The following is a 20,372-nucleotide window of genomic DNA, read 5'->3' on the forward strand; positions in this document are numbered from 1 at the left end:
GAACTTAGGAGTGTCAATAAGGGAAAACATGTAGATTTAAATGAACTAAGAGACTTAGAGACAATCCAATGGTTTGCAAACTTAGATCTACTCCCTATTTTACAAATTAGTGAACCCATCTATCCAAGACTTGTTAGATTGTTTTACAATAATATACAAGTATATGAAGAAGAAATAATGTCTACCTATCTCTTAAGACAACACATCTCCATTACGGATAAATTCATTTGTGACATGATAGGCATTCCCATAAAAAATAGAGGACTTTACTTTAGAGGATCATGGGATGATGAAACTGTTGGGACAACATCATTCTCCCTAAACAATTTTTGCCAATCCCAACTTAGCATTTGTTCCTAAAAGTTGTGAACATCTACTACCACTAAATACTAAGGTACTTCATCATATCCTAACTAGCATCATTCTCCCTAAACAATACCATCATGATAAAGTAAGCCAAATAGAATTAGGAACTATGTATTGGATCATGAAAGGATATGACATCTGTCTTGGTTATCTTATCCAGCAAAACATGTTAGAACTATCTAAGAAAGACATGATGCTTCCATTTGGTGGTATAATCACTAGAATACTGAAAGCCTACGATATTCCAATACCACCGGAAGAAGAAGTAATAAAAGTAGATAGGTTTAGCATAATAAATAAAAATCTACTTCACCGATTAAGATGTGTTTATAGAAACGGTAACTGGGTTAGAATGCCTAGAAGAACCGATCCCCCTCAACCTGAACTAGAACCGAAAACACCAGTCTTTAGGGTTACTCAATCTCCTCCGATCTGTCCCTTTGAGGAAACACATTCATTTGAGTAAGCTCATACATCATCTGTCGAAGATATTGGGATTCGGATGGACCGATTTGAACAAAGACAACAACGGCTTGAACATCAACAAGATCAAATCCTATCTGAGATGCAGCAAATTCATCGACAATTTGACTCTTTATTTAGGCACTTTAATTTTTCACCTCCTGAATGAGCTTGTATGTGTATATATGAACACAATCACCTATTGTTATTGTAGTCTCTTTATGTTACTCACCATTGTGCCCTTTGCCTTGATCCTTGATATGGTTACCTGATGTATTTATTTGTGAGCATATGCAGAGTTACAAACATCTCTCATTGTTTAATCTCGTTATTCATTATCAGATTTTACATTGAAACTAAATATTTTTATAACTACTTTGAAAACCTTGTGCCTTGGTTTCCATAATAAATATGATTTGAGAAAATGATATACCAATGCAGTTGATGAGTCATGACATTGCCATGATATTATTATTGCCATAACACTAAACATCAACTAGCTGATATTTTGACAAAATCTCTAAGTGAAGAACAATTTGATTTCATAAGAAGAGAATTAGGAATGTTGATGTGTCCGAATACATAAACTAGTTAAAATTATTTTTCGGACTTTATTGAATGATCAAATCACTTGATTGCCATTACATGCCTAAATAACATGTTGGAAATTATGTGTTGAATATAAAATTTTCCATAACAATAAGCATGTTTTGTCTTCATGATTGTATTTGAAAATCTATAGCATAGTCTTATCCGAATGCATGAAAGTGTTAATTTTATTTTCGGATTCGCTTAACAATTGGTATCCTAACAATCGGATTTTCTCATACACTTGTTATATGAAAAATATTTTTCTGAAATGGATTTGATGAAATGATTCCTACTTATAAATTCCATCTTGAAATATGGATGATAGTGTTTTTACTTGCAAAGATTTGGTTCGCATACATATCTTGATCCTTGTAAAAATGAAGCATGATTTAATCTCTCATTGATTTTAACTTCACTCAAAGTAAACTCACAAATAGCTGGTATCACAAATAGTCTTCCTCCTTCATGCAAAAATATTATAACACATAAAAAGGAAGAAGTATTCAAAGCGATCTACATATCATATACTTGTATAATTGATTTCCTATCACTCACTATTGGAAAATAACATGAACCTAGTAAAGGCATGAAAAATTATCACACTTATGCTCAAAATTTGCTTATATTATTCTCCTGGTATCACAATTACCACACTTTTTGTTGATGACAAAGGCGGAGAAATATATCAGTTTTAATGCTATGCTTGCATCACCAAGAGATATATGAATAGATGCTATGATTGCTATAATTTGCATTATGTCTTGTTTGTATCATGTCAAGATATCAAACAAAAAACTTGCATCGTAATTTTACGTATTGATATCTTACCATGTGATGAAATGCAATACTTGCTAAAACATTTGAAATGTGTGCATCATGTAATGATATCAAAATCTTACTTCGCAGTTTTACATGTTGATATCTTACAATATGATGAATTGCTATTATTAACATCATTCAAACTTGTAATGTAAAATTTGAGAATGAATGTCAAGCCTTGACATCATCTTCAGAGAGAAACATCATGATGGGAATCATGATGGGAGTATTGATAAGTTTAAATGATTCTAACTTATTAATATGTCTCTTGAATTCAAAGGTTTTGAATTCAAGAATGACTTATCTCAAGTATGACATATAGATAGGGGGAGTTAAGGTTAACTCCATTATCAATTGATTGTCATCATCAAAAAGGGGGAGATTGTTAAATCTCATATTTTGATGATGAAGTCAATTGTCATTTGTTATCTAAACTATATGTTGACATAAGTGTGCAGGATTAACTACGATGAAAATAAGATATCAGCAGGAGTTACGCCGGAATCAAGACAATGATCACGTTGGGAGTTCGAGAGTTCGACGGAAGTTCGGACAGTCGTCGGAGGTTCTGTGGGAACAAATCCAAGAAGTCCATGAGCTTGCCAAAGAAGCTCGTCGGAACTCGCCAAGTGGATCGTCGCAAGTCCAGGAGTTTGCCGGAAGTCCGTAGGAGCATCATCGAGGGTTCATCGGATGATCGACGGAAGTTCGCCGGAAGCTCGCTTGAAGAAGCGATTGACGCACCGGAGCAAGTTGCAGTAAATATCTTAGGAAATATCATAGTTAGTACAATGATTAAGTTGGAAATGGGAGGTGATCCCATTAACTTAATCTTGGGGCAATTGGGCCCTTGAAAAACCCAAATTGGGCTGAATGGATCAACCCATTCGGACCCTGATTTTTGCCAAGCGGTTGAACCGCCAAAGCCAGGCGGTGGCACCGCCTGGGCTCAGTCTCCGAGCGAGACTGGGCGGTGCAACCGCCCTTGACAGGAGGTGGCACCGCCTGGGCTCGGTCTCCGAGCTCTAGCTGAGCGGTGCAACCGCCTCAATCAGGCGGTGGCATCGCCTGAGCTTAGTCTTCGAGCTCTGGCAGGAGGTGCAACCGCCCCTGACAGGAGGTGGCACCGCCCAAAGGCTCAGTCTTCAAGCTTTGCTAGGTGGTGCAACCGCCTCAATCAGGCGGTGCAACCGCCAGATCCCGGAATTCCGGGAATTGATAGTTTTTCGCTCCAAATTCAAACTGGGTTAGGGCCTATAAATACCCCACCCTTTCAGCACTGAAAGGGCACCCAGAAACCACCGAAATTCTGATTTTACTTTGTGATTTTTAGAGCTCAAAAGTATTGTATGAGTTGAAAGTTCTTCTTCCTCTTTTCTTCCAAGTTCTAATCTATTAAGAGAGGAAAGGAAATTCTATAAGGGTTGTCTCCTAAGCCTGTCAAAAGGAGTGAAACTGTAAAAGGGTGGTTGGCCTTCGCCTATTGAAAGGAAGGCCTCTAGTTGACGTCAGTGACCTCGTCGGTGGAGGAAGCCAAAAGTGGAGTAGGTCAAGATTGACCGAACCACTCTAAAACCTTGTTTGCATTTACTTTGAGCATCTTATCTTTACTGCAAACCTCCTCAAAAGCTTACTACCTTCTACGCATATACGATCGTGTTTCAAGCTTTGCTTTTTCCGAATCGACGTTTAGACGTAAATCAGTTTTATCGTACGAACATCATATTTAAGTTTGCGCTTACATTTTAACTTTCATCATAACTGCAAACTGCCTTCATAGATTTCCTTTAACTACATCTCGCTTGATTACAAGTTAAAGAGATTTACGAATCAGCTTTTCTACCGAAATCGTTTTTATCATACGAACACTTTTTTAATCGTCGAAAGTTTTTCACTGCACTAATTCACCCTCTCTTAGTGCTCTTGATCCTAACAGGGCTAAGAAGAGCGGACATTGTATCAAGGATATCAGAGTTATAGAGGTCAACTAGCCGATTGGCCAATAAGCCACAAGAGAGGACGATGCGCCGAAGAATCGGACGAAGCGTCGATGGACCAATGACATGCCAAACAACATGATTCATGCTTAGTAATAAATGTCTAGATCAAAGTGTGTTTTTATGTTTATAGGATTAACTACGATTGTAAGGCACAAAGTAAAGTGAAGTCCCGGAGTCAAGGACGTGATTTCGTTGGGAGTTCGTGAGTTCGTTAGAAATCCGGACGTTCATCAGAAGTTCTACCGAGAAGTCCCAAAGCTTGCTAAAGAAGCTCATCGAAACTCATCGAGAAGATCATCATGAAGTCCAGGAGCTTGCCGGAAGTCCATTGGAACATTACCGAGAGATCGTCGAAAGTTCGCCGAAAGCTCGCCTGAAGAAACCATGACCTAGGGACTTGTTTAGCTTAAGTATGCCTCAGATTTTGTAGTTAGCACGTAATTGGGAATGGATTTGGGCCAACCCAATTAGGGACCAGTTGGGCCCATGTAAGGATTGTGTTGGGCGCAATGAAAGGCTCAAAGAGTGACCCAAGAGGTGGAACCATCGTGGCATAGTCTCTGAGACTATGTCAGGCGATGGTACCGCTAGTCTGGGTAATGGTACCACCCCTGGCAAGGTGCCAGGCGGTGGTACCGCCTAGTGGCCCAGTGCCAAGCGGTGGTACCACTAGACTAGATGGTGGTACCGCCCAGTGCAGTGTTAGTGTCAGTGTCAAACTAACACAGGCTGTGGTACCGCCCGGACCCAGGAAACCCAAGATAAGATATTTTTAGGCTCCAAGTTTGAATCAACTTGAAGCTTATAAATACCTCTCTCATCCCTAGTTAACATACACAAAACTTGAGAGTAAAAATAGAAAGAAACACTGCTGCAATCTTGTGTGAACTCCTCTCAAAAGTTCTAAGTGTTAAAATAGTTTGAGAGAGGAGTAAGTGGGGGTTTAATGGTTATCTCCTAAACCCGATAAAAGGAGAATCGAGTTGTAAAAGGTGGTTGGTCTTCGCCTATTGAAGGAAGATCGATAGTGGATGTCGGTGGCCTCGACGGAAGAGGAATCGACGGAGTGGATGTAGGTCACGACGACTGAACCACTATAAAAATCTGGTTTGTGTTTCCTTTGAGCACTTTAGTTTTATAGCAAACTGCCTTTCCTCTTTACTATAGTTTTCCTATGCCTACACTCGTATATGCTTCCAAGTTTCTGAAATCGATTTTCAACGTACGAAAGAATTTTCAAAACTGACGTTTTTACTGCTGCACTAATTCACACCCCACTCTTAGTGCCGATTCGTTCCTAACAGTTGGTATCAGAGCCTTATTTTCTCATTTGGTTTAACACTCAATAAGAAATGACTATTTTCAGCTTTCAAGAGGGTCACTCTCTCATTCGTCCTCCCTTTTTCAATGGGACGGACTACACTTATTGAGAAATTCGAATGAGAGTTTTTTTGCTTTCATTGAATCTCGATCTATGACACATAGTTAAATTTGGTTTTTAAATGTCTTCTCTTCCAATAAACTATTGGAATGATTTAGAAAAGAAGACTTTTTCTCTATATGCAAAGGCTATGAATGCCTTATTTTGCGTCTTAGATAAAATTGAGTTTAATCAGATTTTTATGTGCGAAACAGATTTTGACATATAGCGCACTCTCGAAATCACACATGAAGGCACTAGCAAAGTTAAAGATTCGAAAATCAACTTTTTAATGCATGATTTTGAACTTTTTTGAATGAAGCCGAGCGAAACCATTATTGACATATACACCCGCTTTATGAATGTCGTCAATAGTTTAAAAGTTCTTGGTAAAAGCTTTTCGAATTTTAAACTTGTTAATAAGATTTTAAGATCTCTTTCTAAAAATTAAAATTTGAAAGTAACGGCTATTTAAGAATAAAAAAACTTAAATACTTTTTTGATCAAAGAACTTATCGGGTCTTTAATGACCTATAAAATGACTAATGTGACATTTGACGAACATGAGAACCACCTTCCAAAGAATAGGAAGGATTTTAAACTTAGAACAATTGAAGACCACTCGAGCATAAGAGTAATGGTGAACATGAACTCCTCACTATGAAATTTAAAAGGTTCATCAAACAAGAGTTAAAGAATAAAAAAAAAAAAAAAACGTAACTACTTGCAATAAACGCAAGAAGAAGGAAGCTCTTTGGGATGAATCAAGTTCATCCGAAGACGAGGAGAAAATCAACAAAGGTGAGGTGGCAAACTACACCTTAATGACTTTCGATGATGAGGTAATCAAAATGCCCTTAGTTTATTTCAAAATTACATGATGTTTTTCTTTCATGAGTTATTTTTAATTTAGTTTAATTATTTTTCTTGAAAATTGTATGTTTAATAATGTTTAATGAAAATACAAAAATAAAATTAGATCATGCTTACCTTTTTAGTGATTTTCAAACTTGCATGTTTTATGATAAACAAACAAAATGATTTTGATTAAAAATGTCTTATGAAATCATGCTTGATTAAATAATATAATGATGATTTGATATCATGCTTAATGAGTTTATATTTAGAAATGATGCATGATGATCTTTGCGATTTTTACCGTAATGAAAGTTACTTTTTCGGTTTTAAAAATGATGTATGTTTTGATTTGGTATAAATGAAAAGGACATGCTTATATGAAAAAATGTAAGTATTTTGCTTGATGATTTTATATTTAAATTATGCATGAGACTTTGAAGTTATTCATGATGAAATGTTGTTTTTTCGGTTTTAAACAAGATGGATGGTATTCATACAAAAACTTGAGCATATTGATTTGAAATCATGTTTAATGGTTTTATAGTTCGAAATTATGTATGATGAATCTTACAATTTATGGATTATTGATTTTTACCATAATGAAAGTGGCTTATTGATCTTTGTCGTAATAAATCTTATACTTTCATTTTAAACAATGATATATATATTTTCATTCGGCATAAAAAAAGGACAAAGGCATGCTTCTATGAAATAAATCATATGAATTAAAACAACTAAAAAGAGAAAAACATTTTTCTTGAAAATTTTTTTTTCTCTATCTTATCAATTTTTCACTAGAGATTGATAAAGTTGTTTATGTCATTTTGAATCGCTTGAAAGTGATTTTGATTTGATAATTTGAATATGAATGAGTTTTATCTTGATTTTTTTAGATTTATAACTTGGGATTTCTTATGCTTAAATCATGATTTTATACGCATGAATTGAAATCTTTTTCTCCTAAGTTTCTTTTATGATTTACTAAAGAGAATATCTTTTTCAAAATTCATGACTTAAAATTTCTTTTGAATATCTTTTATTATTTGATCTCCTAAGATTTTCTATTGATTATTTAAGATAAGGTTTTTCAAAATAAATCATGCCTTTTGGTATTCACATAATCTTATCTTTCATGATATGATTTTTATGTAATTCCTTGTATCCATAAAATGTTTATCTCATCACCCAATTAATTTTTCTTGATATTCTTTATATGATGATATGAAATTATGCATGAAATGCTCATGATATTATGTTGATGCATACAAATGAGAATTTATGATTTGTACATCGCATGGTATGATTGAATCATTGTTGTAAAAGAAAAAAGGAAATTGTTAGGTTGCACATTGCAAAAGATAACAAAAATATATGCTAGCTTGAATGATAAAACATGAGATTGTTTATAAAATTTATTGTTCTCATGATGTGTAAATTGAAATAAAAGGAAATGAATTGTGTCACTGTATTGTTATTCCCCTCTTTTTGCCAATGACAAAGGGGAGAAAGAATTGCTAGTATGCACATCTCTAAAGAGAAAAATTGCTCGCGTGCACTTCTCAAAAGAGAAAAAAGAATAATGCTGTCTTGTGAATTTTGTTAAGTTACATATTTCAAAAAAATACAAAAATAATGCTATCTTGTACATTTCAAAAACTGGCTAGTTTGAACATCGTAAAGAAAAGCAAATATGCCAACTTGCATATCCTTAAATTTGCTAGCCTACAAATTACATAATGATAAAAATAGATATTATGTTTATTATGCAATGATTTTAACTTGTATTTCTAAACATTTAAAAGTTACACTTCTCCTTTTTGTTGATGATAAAGGGGGAGAAGTATGATCATGTATGCATGATGACGTATTGCAAATATTCATCATGCATAACATGATTATACTTCTCCCCCTTTGTCATCAACAAAAAGGAGAAGTGTAACTTTCAAATATTTGGAAATACAAGTTCAAATCATTGCATGATAAAATTTGCAATGACTTAAATTCAACTTGAATTCAAGGTTTTATCAAAATGGCATATTGATAGGGGGAGTTAAGGTTAACTCCATCATCAATTGGTTGTCATCATAAAAAAAGGGGAGATTGTTGAATCTCGTATTTTGATGATGAAACCAATTAATAAGTGTTTATGATTTGATCTGCGTTTTGAGTAATGCATGATGCTTCGATCAAGATGAGATGATTGAAGTAGGAAGAATCATGTTGGGCCGGAGGGAAACAAGTTAGAAGATTGGATGTCGGGCCGGAGGATCAGTTAACGTATCGGTAGAAGACTTCGGGCTACGAATTCGGGCATCAGGCTAAGAAGAGCTGACATTGCACCAAGGATATCGGAGTTGCGGAGGTCAACTAGCCGATTGGGCAATAGGCCGCAAGAGAGGATGATGCGTCGAAGAATCGGACGAAGTGTTGATGGACCAATGACATACCAGACAACATGATTCATGCTTAGTAATAATTGTCTAGATCGAAGTGTATTTTTATGTGTGAAAGATTAACTATGATAGCAAGGCATAAAGCAAAGTGAAGTCCTAGAGTCAAGGATTTGATTTATTTTGGAGTTCGATAGTTCATCGGAAGTCCGGATGTTCATCGAAAGTTTTACCGAGAAGTCCAAGAGCTTGCCAAAGAAGCTCATCGAAACTCGCCAAGAAGATCATCGTAAAGTCCAAGAGCTTGCTGGAAGTCCGTTGGAACATTGCTAGGAGATCGTCGGAAGTTCGTCAGAAGATCGCCAGAAGCTCGTTGGAAGAAACCAAGACCTAGGGACTTATTTAGCTTAAGTATGCCTTAGATTTCGTAGTTAGCACATAATTGGGAATGAATTTGGGCCAACCCAATTAGTGGCGAGTTGGGCCCATGTAAGGACTATGTTGGGCTCAATGAAAGGCCCAAATAGTGACCCAAGAGGTAGCACCGTCATGGCACAGTCTCTTAGACTATGTCAGGCGGTGGTACCGCCCAGTGGCCCAATACCAGGCGATGGTACTGCTAGACTAGGCGGTGGTACTGTCAAGTGCAGTGTTAGTGTCACACTAACACTGGTGGTGGTACCGCCCAACACAAGCGGTGGTACCGCTCAACATAGGCGGTGGTATTGGTCGGACCTAGGAAACCCGGGATGAGATGTTTTTAGGCTCAAAGTTTGAATCTTGTGTGAACTCCTCTCAAAAATTCTAAGTGTTAGAATAGTTTGAGAGAGGAGTAAGTGGGGGTGTAAGGGTTATCTCCTGAACCCGGTAAAAAGAGAATCGAGTTATAAAAGGTGGTTGGTCTTCACCTATTGAAGGAAGACCGATAGTGGATGCCGGTGGCCTCGACGGAAGAGGAATCAGCGGAGTGGATGTAGGTCACGAAGACCGAACTACTATAAAAATCTGGTTTGCGTTTCCTTTAAGTACTTTACTTTTATAGCAATCTACCTCTCCTCTTTACTGTGCCTTTACTATGCCTACACTTGCATACACTTTCAAATTTCCGAAATCGATTTTCAACGTATGAAAGAATTTTTAGAACCGACGTTTTTACCGCTGCACTAATTCACCCCCCCTCCCCCCCCCTCTTAGTGCCAACTCGTTAATAACATAAATTGTATTCCGAAAATATTGACGGATGCCAGCAAGCACTAGCGGAGACTCCATAAGGTATAAAATCACCCCCGGGGAGACACTAGAGGGTGGAGGATTTACTATCCATGAAAAGGTGACTTAAGCTTTGGAAGGGTCAAGCTAGAGCTCCCATCTTCAACATTGACCTATCGACTCGGAACAAAAGCCCCTCGCAGATTTGCTAAAGAACACTCTAGGAGATAGCGACAATGACTCTTCATCCTTAGAATGACTTTACACAATCGAAGTCGAATCAAGTCATGTCCCTTCCCAAGCCATAACATAATGAATCACAACACTTACTATAATTAAATTTTATTTTTATTAACCGATAACTATAATCAAAATGAATTATATTCATAATATGTCTTTATCAATTTATATAGAGCCTTTTGTTTTTTTCTTTTCTAAAACTACTGAAGTCGTCCGGGCTTCTTAATATGAGAAAAAATTAAACATGACACTGTACACTGGGTTCTCTATCATCAGATTCTGAAATCCATGAATCTCAAAACAGCACCGTGCCTTTTTTCAGCAAACTCACAAGTCCCAAGTGCGATCATCAAACAAGTTCCTCTTGTGCATGTATACGCCGATCTCCTTGTCGAATACAAAGTAAGACGATCGACATTTCCAGACAATGATTTAAGTTTCAGTGAGTGCTTGCTGCTGCTAATAACGTGCTTCGAGATGGTCGACTTTCCAACTTCAATGTATATATCCGCCGTGGAATTCAAATAAGGCTTGCAGCTGCTGTGGACCGAAGTTTCGTAATACACTGAATGTGTGCAACTTAAACACACAAATTTTGAATTAGTGCTCTAGTCATGAACAACAACCACAACAATGCTAAAATGCGGCCAACTGTCCGTTGAAACATCGTAATGCATTATTGCGTAAGTAATGATTTTGAGGTTCAAGACATTATTTAATATAATAGATATTATTAATTAATAATAAAAGATTGTTTAAAAAAAATGAAACTAACTGCAGTACTGCAGACAGAAGCTTTGCCCAATGGAGCTGCCGCCAAACTTGTAATACAGTAAATTCCTGAAATCTAAATCTCTTGAATCCAAATAATTAAGACGAGCCTCCACAGCACACCGATCCATAAACATCGCGTGTTCTTTTGTCTTCCCACGGGCGAGTCGCCTGGCATCGTCAGAAGGTGAGTCCAAGAAACAGCGAGGAATCTCAAGACATGAATTATTTGCTCCCTGAATGTGCTCGACTCTAGTCGAGGATGGTAGTATATGACAGTAGTGCAGAGCCGAGAACAAACAATGATGCGAGATATGGTCATTGCTGCAAGTTCGAATGATATTTTTAAGCAGAGGGAGATCATTTGCGCCAAGAAACAGAAACCGGCCTCCGGTTCACCTCTTAGACATTTAGTTTCTGGAGGGAATCAGTGTCGGGTAACGATCACATAGTAGATAACAGTGGTATAGATATGGAAACTAAAAGCTTAGGCCGAACGCTTTCAAATTTATTGGCTGGAGATTTGGTGATCTTGGAATAATAGACGTTAAAAGCACTTCAAGCGAAACCAATCAGCAGAATGCGAGACTCGAAAAGGACATGAACATGGTTGGCTCGACAAAACTAACGTTTATGAAAGATACAGAAGACTCGAAGTCGTCTTTCTGCTACCAAGAGAAAATATTAAAGGGAAAAAAACGGAAAGGAAAAATCAAGCATCATCGTCAAAGCGGTTTTACTATTTTTCACCTCTATTTGACTCACTTTCTTTTCTCTTCTTCGTTTTATCAGCATTCTTCATCATCCACGTCGAAACATATCAACAGCTTGTGAAGGTGGGAGTGTCTTCGGAGAGACAAGGGGAGGAGGATTCATAGGAATGGTCATGCAGAGAAGGAGAAAGCGATCCTCTGCTCCTCCGATTTCCCCTCTCCCTGATGTCTTCGATCATCTTATACACCACGGCCATCCTGGGCCGGTCCTTCGGCTCTTGCGCTACGCAGAGCAGCGCCACCTGCAAGAGAGCAAACATCTCGTCCTCAGCGCCTTTTCCCCTCGTCAGCTCTATGTCGAACACCTCTGACGTCCATTCCTCTCTCACCACGGTCTGCACCCACTTGGCCAAATCCTCTTCACCGTGCACCACCGCGGGCCTGCCCGTCAATATCTCCAACAGAATGATCCCGAAGCTGTACACATCGCTTCTTTGCCGGGTTTCTGCCACCGCAGCGTGGGAACCGGAGCTGAAGGACGAGGAGGGTGGTGATGGAGAGACTAGCTCGAGCAGGCCGAAGTCGGAGATGCATGCGTTGCCTTCACCGTCGACGAGGACGTTGGAAGAGGTGAGGTGTTGGTGGGAGAGCTTGGAATTGGATGTTCCGTGGAGGTATGCGAGGCCTTTGGCGGCACCCAGCGCGAGCTGCAGCCTTGAGGTCCATTCCAATGGAATCCTTCCTGGTCCTCGGTTCCCTGCTGCACAATACGAAATTTAGAGATTGGCTAAAGATTTAGATAATGGTGATACAAATTTAAACTCCGGTTTAACTGAGCTACCAACAATTGATGCCTCACTGGTCGCAACTCTTAAGGGAATTGAAAAACTTTACATTGCTGCGCTAACAATTCCAGCCTAATCCAACACAAGATTCGATTTCAGTGAAGGGTTCAAATTCAACCAAAATTGACCCAACTATAACCATTAGGATCCGAGTTTCCTCTGTTGATGGAACTTAATAATCTGGAAATCCAAGTAGAAACCCACATGGATATTAGGATCCGGATTTTGGGTAGTTTATCGGATAATATATATATATATATATATATGTATATATATATGTATATATATATATATATGTATATATATATGTATATATATATATATGTATATATATATATATATATATGTATATATATATATATATACATATATATATATACATATATATATATATATATACATATACATATATATATACATATACATAACATATATATACATATATATATATATATATACATATATATATATATGTATATATATATATACATGTATATATATATATATATACATATATATATATATACATATATATATATATATATATTTGGTCTGTAATTTCGAGTTCGGATCGTTATGGATCCATAAAAGGATGGGATTTGGACTGGAGTGAGATGTTGACGGGGTTAAACCACAACTAAGAAACAAGCAGAGGGAACGGACCATGTAAGAGGTTCGAAAGGCTGCCGCTAGGGAGGTAATCGTACACCAGCAGCAGCTCCTCCCCGGTAGACGAGTAATGGTACGCTCTCAAGCTCACTACATTGGGGTGTCGCCACCCGCCTATCTCCCCAAGTAACTCTTCCTCCTCCTTCCCACTCTTCTCCTTCACCCTCCTCCTCACCCTCTTCACCACCACCGCCTCCACCTCCGCCGCTTGTCCCCCCTCCATCACCACACGATACGTGGAACCCACAGCCCCCCTTCCCAACATCTCTGCCGACCCCCTCATCAGGTCCTCCAATGCAAACCGCCCGCAACCCTCAAACAACTCCATCCTCTCTCCCTCCTCCGCCTCTTCCGCCTCCTCCCCCTCTTTTCTCCCTTTCTCCGCAACTTCCACTTCTCTATTCTTTGCCCTCCGCTTGAGGCACAAGAGGGCGACCATCGCGACGGCGGCCGCAGCCGCGATAGTGGCGGACATCGCCCCCGCTATTGCTGCCACCCATTTCCTGATCTTCCGCCCGTTCACCATCGGCGGCGGCCTCCGATCGCAGCTCGCTGTCCAGTTTTTCAGGCACCTCCGTAGCAGAGAGCCCCCGCAAAGACCCGGGTTCGCGGCGAAGGACGACGGGGGGAAGGAGGAGAGCTGGCGGGGGATCTCGCCCACCAAACGGTTGTGAGAGACGTTGAGGTCGGTGAGCCCCGGAATGGAGCCCACCGAGACCGGGATGGCTCCATCGAGCTCGTTCTCCTCGAGGCGTAGGGTCAGGAGGCGGCGGAGTAGGAGGCCGATCTCCGGAGGAATGGTGCCGGAGATGAGGTTCCCTGCGAGGTCGAGGCGGCGGAGACGGCGGAGGCGGAGAAAAGAGACAGGGAAGGGGCCGGAGAAGCGGTTGTGGGATAGGTGGAGGTGCTTGAGGTGGGAGCGCCAGGGGGAGAGGGAGAGGTCGAGGCGGTGGAGGGGAGAGGAGAAAGAGTTGTTGTTCAGGCTGAGAAGGGCGAGGCGGGGGAGGCCGGCGAGATGGTGGATGGGACCGTCGAGGCGGAGGCCCACGAGGACGAGGCGGGCGACGCGGCCGCCGCGACAGGAAACTCCGCGCCAGGAGGCGCAAGGGTCAGCGGCAGGGTCCCACGAGGAGAGGGCGGCGGGGGTGTGGTGGGAGAGGGAGAGCTTGAAGGCGAGGAGGGGGCCAAGGTCGGGGTTGGGAGAGGGAAGCAAGGGGAGAGGAGAGGTGGCGGCGAAGAGGGGGAGGAGTAAGAGCGGAGCGAGAAGAAGGGAGAGGTGGTGGTGGAGTCGTCGTGGTGTCATTTGATGTTTTGTTGGAGCTTTCGGTTCGAAACGTTGATGGAATTTATAAGGTGGTTTTAAAGGCGATGAGGGCTTTGATCAACCGAAACAGAGAAATAGAGGCGGAGAGAGTCGGGTAAGCATGGGATGGGGAAGGACAGCTTCATGCACATTCATTCATATCATTCATTCATGCTGAACTGAAGGCGTCTGGTTGATTGAATTTAAATTTATTTGGGGCGCGGAGAGTTGGGGTGTAGGAGCGGACGTGGGCGCGGGGGAAGGGGGATGGGGGAAGGGAAGGGGTAGGGGTCGGATTTAGGTTGCGTCGTGCGAACGTTTGAAATTGGGCTTACTTCCACGACCAGAGCAATTGCGTCGTGGACGTTGCCGCAAAGATATTGCAGACAGCACTCAGTACTCAGCGGATCACCTATATGCAGAATGCTGGGGACCGCTACGTAATCTTTAGTCAATCACACGTGCCGTCTAACCGATACATATAACAAAGATCGTTCTAATACAATGCGCTCATACACTCGACTTATGGGAGTATGTATACTCCAATATCCATTGAATACTCCCACTTGGAGAGTGCAATCGTCGTCACCCGCTCCTTTCAACATCGATACGGCAAGAATGACAAGTATATAACTTAGTGACATGTGAATCATATATCATGCTTATTTGATCCACACCGTCTGAGTCATAGTCCCACAAGATCAGTGACATTGCGTTGTCGATCGAGAGGTAAACCTAACAGTTGATAGCTAGGAAACCTCAAACATAGGGGTGATCCATTTGTCTATAACTTTAGCCCCAATGGTTCCACATGCGATCGCTCATTGGGAATCTTTCAATATCTTAATGTAAGCATTGGAGTGATTTTTATAAGTGATAGAGATGACAGTTAATCATTCATCATATGACATATGTCCTGTGCGTGATGTCTAGACAGAAAGAAAAAGATAAATATTATTCTTTATCAAATTGTCCACATGGACATGGATCCAAAACAAACAATTAGATACTATCTCGATCCTTAATGCCTTCATGGATAAAAGACTAAACTAAAATTGTTAGAGGTGGTTAAATGCTTCTTCCTTGAAATTTTTTTTATGGAATATTTTATCCTTCACTACCAATTATAAGAGTTAAATTTCAACATTGGGAAGAGGATATAAGAGCTAAATTTCATCATTGAGAAGAGGTGGTTAAACACATTCACCTACCTTAGATTAATAACTTGGGAGTTGGTGGGACTAGGTCTGAAAACCTTTTTTGATCTTAATCTTTGTGTAGATGATACTCCGGGAGCTTAGTGTTTTCACCTCGGAGAGACCTCAAATAATCCTACACATATGGGTCTAGATTTGTCAGGCTGATTAAGATATCAACGGCATATTCTTATAATATTTTTTATGCCAGAAGAAGGATATAATGTTACAAAAATGCTTGCCTATCGATCCCTTAAATGAATGCTCGAGCAAAAAGACTTTGTCCTTGACCCACAGCACTTCCATCCAAGTAGGGCAATAGCTATCTATTTCATATATTAATGCATCAACTTTGGCATAGACATTGATGCGATATTGGTGCCTATTCAATAACCCAGATCTCTCACTCCCAAGGATAGTCTCGAGCCACCATTCGTCCCCATTAAGGTATTCTTAAACCTCACTCAGCAAGTATAAATGCTAACATATATGATACAAGCCGTTGCTTTGCTTTTGCCCTAGTTGGTTCTGTTAGGATCAAGAGCACTAAGAGGTGCGGGGGGGGGGGGGGGGGGATGAATTAGTGGAGCGAAAAACCTTCTACGATTAAAAAAACTTCGTTCGTTCGATAAAAGTGATTTCGGTAAGAAAGCCTGATTCGTAAATCACTTTAACTTTTGATTAAATGAGATGCAGCAAAGATATAAATGCAGTTTGCAGTTATGGTTCAAATCAGTTAGTAGGCACAAACTGAAATATGATATTCGTACAAAAAACTGATTTATGTCTAAATGCTAATTCGTAAATTACTTGATTAAGCGAGATGCAGTTAAAGTAAGGATATAAAGGTAGTTTGCAGTTATGATTGAAATCAAAACGTAAACGCAAATTGAAATATGATGATCGTACGATAAAATTGATTTACGTCTAAACACCGATTCGGAAAGTGCAAAGCTTGAAACCCGATCATATATGCGCAGAAAGCAGTAAGCTTTTGAGGAGATTTGCAGTAAGGATAAGATGCTCAAAGTAAATGCAAACCGAGATTTACAGTGGTTCGGTCAATCTTGACTACTCCACTTTTGGCTTCCTCCACCGACGAGGTCACCGACGTCAACTAGAGGCATTCATTCAATAGGCGAAGGCCAACCACCCTTTTACAGTTTCACTCCTTTTGACGGGCTTAGGAGACAACCCTTACAGAATTTTCTCTCTTCTCTTTAAAGATCAGAACTTGGAAGAAAAGAGGGAAAAGAACTTTTGGCCTTTACAACAATTTTGAGCTCTAAGAATCACAGAATAAGATTAGGATTTCAGTGTGTTTTGAGTGCCCTTTCAGTGCTGAAAGGGTGGGGTATTTATAGGCCCCAACCCAGTTTGAATTTGGAGCTCAAAACTGTCAATTCCCGGAATTCTGAGATCTAGCGGTTGCATCGCCCGACTAAGGCGGTTGCACCGCCTGGTAGAGCTCGAAGAACGAGCCTCTGGGCGATGCCACCTCCTGTCAGGGGCGGTTGGATCTCCTGCCAAAGCTCGAAGACCGAGCTCAGGCGGTGCCACCGCTTGACTGAGGCGGTTGCACCGCTCAGCCAGAGCTCGGAGACCGAGCCCAGGTAGTGCCACCTCCTGGCTGGGGTGGTTGCACCACCTAGTCTCGCTCGGAGACTAAGCCTAGGCGGTGCCACCGCTTGGCTTGGGCAGTTCAACCGCCTGGCAGAAATCAGGGTCCGAATGGGTTAATCTATTCTACCCAATTTGGATTTTTCAGGGGCCCAATTGCCCCAAGATTAAGTTAATGGGATCACCTCCCATTTCCAACTTAATCATTGTACTAACTACGATATTCCCTAAGACATTTACTACAACTTGCTCCGGTGCGTCAATCACTTCTTCCGACGAGCTTCCCTCGATCATTCGATGAACCCTCGGTGATGCTCGTGCGGACTTCCGGCAAACTCCTAAACTTGCGACGATCCACTTGGCGAGTTCTGACGAGCTTCTTTGGCAAGCTCATGGACTTCTCGGATTTGTTTCCGTAGAACCTCCGACGACTGTCCTGTTGAATCTCGTATTTTGATGATGAAACTACTTAATATATGATTTAATCTACGTTTTGAGTGACGCAAGATGCCTCGATCAGGATGAGACAATTAAAGCAGGAAAATCATGTTGTGCCGGAGGAACATGTCAGAAGATTGGACGTCGGGCCGGTGGATCGGTCGACGTGTCGACAGAAGGCTTCAGGCCGTGGACTCGGGCATCGGGCTAAGAAGAGTGGGTATTGTGCCAAGGATATCAAAGTTGCAGAGCCAACTGGCCGATTGGGCAATCGGCCGTAGGAAAGGACGATGCGCCAAAGAATCGAACGAAGCGTCAAGGGACCAATGACATGCCGGACAACATGGTTAATTGCTTAGGATTCATTATCTCGATCGAAGTTTTTGTTTTGAGTGTGCAGGATTAACTACGATGGAACAAAGACATGCAGCAGGAGTTGCGCTGGAGTCATGACAATGATCACGTTGGAAGTTCGAGAGCTCGACGGAAGTTCGGACAGTCGTCGGCGGTTCTGCGGGAACAAATTCGAGAAGTCCAAAAGCTTGCCAAAGGAGCTCGTCGGAACTTGCCAAGTGGATCGTCGCAGTCCAAGAGTTTGCCGGAAGTCCGCAGGAGCATCACCGAGGGTTCATCGGATGATCGACGAAAGTTCACCGGAAACTCGCCGGAAGAAGCGAGTGACGCACCGAAGCAAGCTGCAGAATATGTCTTAGGAAATAATCGTAGTTAGCACTTTGATTATGCTAGAAATGGGAGGTGATCTCATTAGCTTAATCCTGGGGCAATTGGGCCCCTGAAGAACTCAAATTGTGTCGAATGGTTCAACCCATTCGGACCCAGGTTGCTGTGGGAGGAGCAACTGCCCAGGCAGGGAGGTAGCACCGCCTAGGCTATGTCTCCCAGCGAGACTGGGCGGTGCAACCGCCCCAGCCAAGAGGTGCAACCGCCCAGGGCTCAGTCTCCGAGCGAGACTGGGCGGTGCAACCTCCTTTGTCAGGAGGTAGCACCGCTAGAGCTCAAGTTTCGAGCTCTGCCAGGCGGTGCAACCTCTCCAGTCAGGCGGTGCAACCGCTTGAGCTCGGTCTTCGAGCTCTGGCAGAGAGGTGCAACCGCCCCTGACAGAGGTAGCACCGCCCAGAGGCTCAGTCTTCGAGCTCTACCAGGCGATGCAACCGCCCCAGTCAGGAGGTGCAACCGCCTGATCCCGGAATTCCGGGATTTGATCGTTTTGAGCTCCAAATTTGAACTGGGTTGGGGCCTATAAATACCACACCCATTCAGCACTAAAAAGATACAGACCTACACCGAAATCTTGATCTTTTCTGTGATTCTTAGAGCTCAAAATTGTTGTTAAGGCCTAAAGTTCTCCTCCCTCTGTTCTTCATGTTTTGAGTTGTAAAGAGAGGAGAGAAAGGTTCTGTAAGTGTTGTCTCCTGAGCCCGTCAAAAGGAGTGAAACTGTAAAAGGGCAGTTGGCCTTCGCCTATTGAAGGAAGGCCTCTAGTTTACGTCGGTAACCTCGTCGGTGGAGGAAGCCAAAAGTGGAGTAGGTCAAGACTGACCGAACCACTCTAAATCTCTGGTTTGCTTTTACTTTGAGCACTTTATCATTACTGCAAACCTCCTACATAGCTACTGCCCTCTGCACTTTTACGAACAAGTCTCTAAGTTCTGATTTTTCCGAATCAGCATTCAGACGTAAATCGGTGTTTTCGTACGATCTTTACATTGTAGTTTACGTTTACGTTCTGATTCTATTTATAACTGCAAACTGTCTTCTGTGCTTTTACGAACGAGTTTCTAAGTTCAGATCTTTCTAAAACTGCTCAAATTACGTTTAGACGTAAACTGAGTTTAGACGTAAAACTGCGTTTAGACGCAAACTGCGTTTAGACGCAAACTGAGTTTAGACGCAAACTGCGTAAACTGCACTTAATCTTAAGATCGGCTTTTACATCGAAATCGCTTTTATTGAACAAACGCAGCTTTCGTTTTTAATCGCTGAAAGATTTCCGCTGCACTAATTCACCCCCCCCCCCTCTTAGTGCTCTCGATCCTAACAATTGGCATCAGAGCGGGGTATTTCTCATTCCGGATTTACACCCGAGAGATATGGCTCTTCAAGAGGGCTTTTCGGTCTTTCGTCCACCGTTGTTTAACGGATTAGACTACACTTATTGGAAAACTCGAATGAGAGTTTTCTTGATTTCTACGAATTTAGATTTATGGAATATCATTGAAAACAATTTTCAACTTCCCTCTAAACCGATGAACGAATGGTCGGATTTGGAAAAGAAGTATTTTTCTTTAAACGCAAAGGCTATGAATGCCTTATTTTGCGCTTTGGACAAAAATGAGTTCAATCGGATTTCCACGTGCGAAACGACTTTTGACATTTGGCGAACACTTGAAATCACGAACGAGAGAACTAAAGGAGTCAAATACTCGAAAGTTAACTTTTTA

The 20,372-nt window shown here is 41.1% G+C and overlaps 1 protein-coding gene across 1 annotated transcript; it reads right to left on the reverse strand.

The window, feature by feature from the left end:
- Window positions 1-11,905: 11,905 nt before the first annotated feature.
- On the reverse strand, window positions 11,906-14,656 carry LOC135636358 (probable leucine-rich repeat receptor-like protein kinase At1g68400). Its single transcript, XM_065148047.1, has 2 exons — window positions 13,348-14,656; window positions 11,906-12,596 (listed from the first exon to the last, which is right to left on the reverse strand). The coding sequence occupies exons 1-2, from the start codon at window positions 14,654-14,656 to the stop codon at window positions 11,947-11,949; spliced, it is 1,959 nt and encodes a 652-aa protein (XP_065004119.1). The 3' UTR covers window positions 11,906-11,946.
- Window positions 14,657-20,372: the final 5,716 nt, after the last annotated feature.

The sequence above is a fragment of the Musa acuminata genome, chromosome BXJ3-4 (genome assembly GCF_036884655.1).
Source record: "Musa acuminata AAA Group cultivar baxijiao chromosome BXJ3-4, Cavendish_Baxijiao_AAA, whole genome shotgun sequence".
NCBI lineage: Eukaryota > Viridiplantae > Streptophyta > Magnoliopsida > Zingiberales > Musaceae > Musa > Musa acuminata.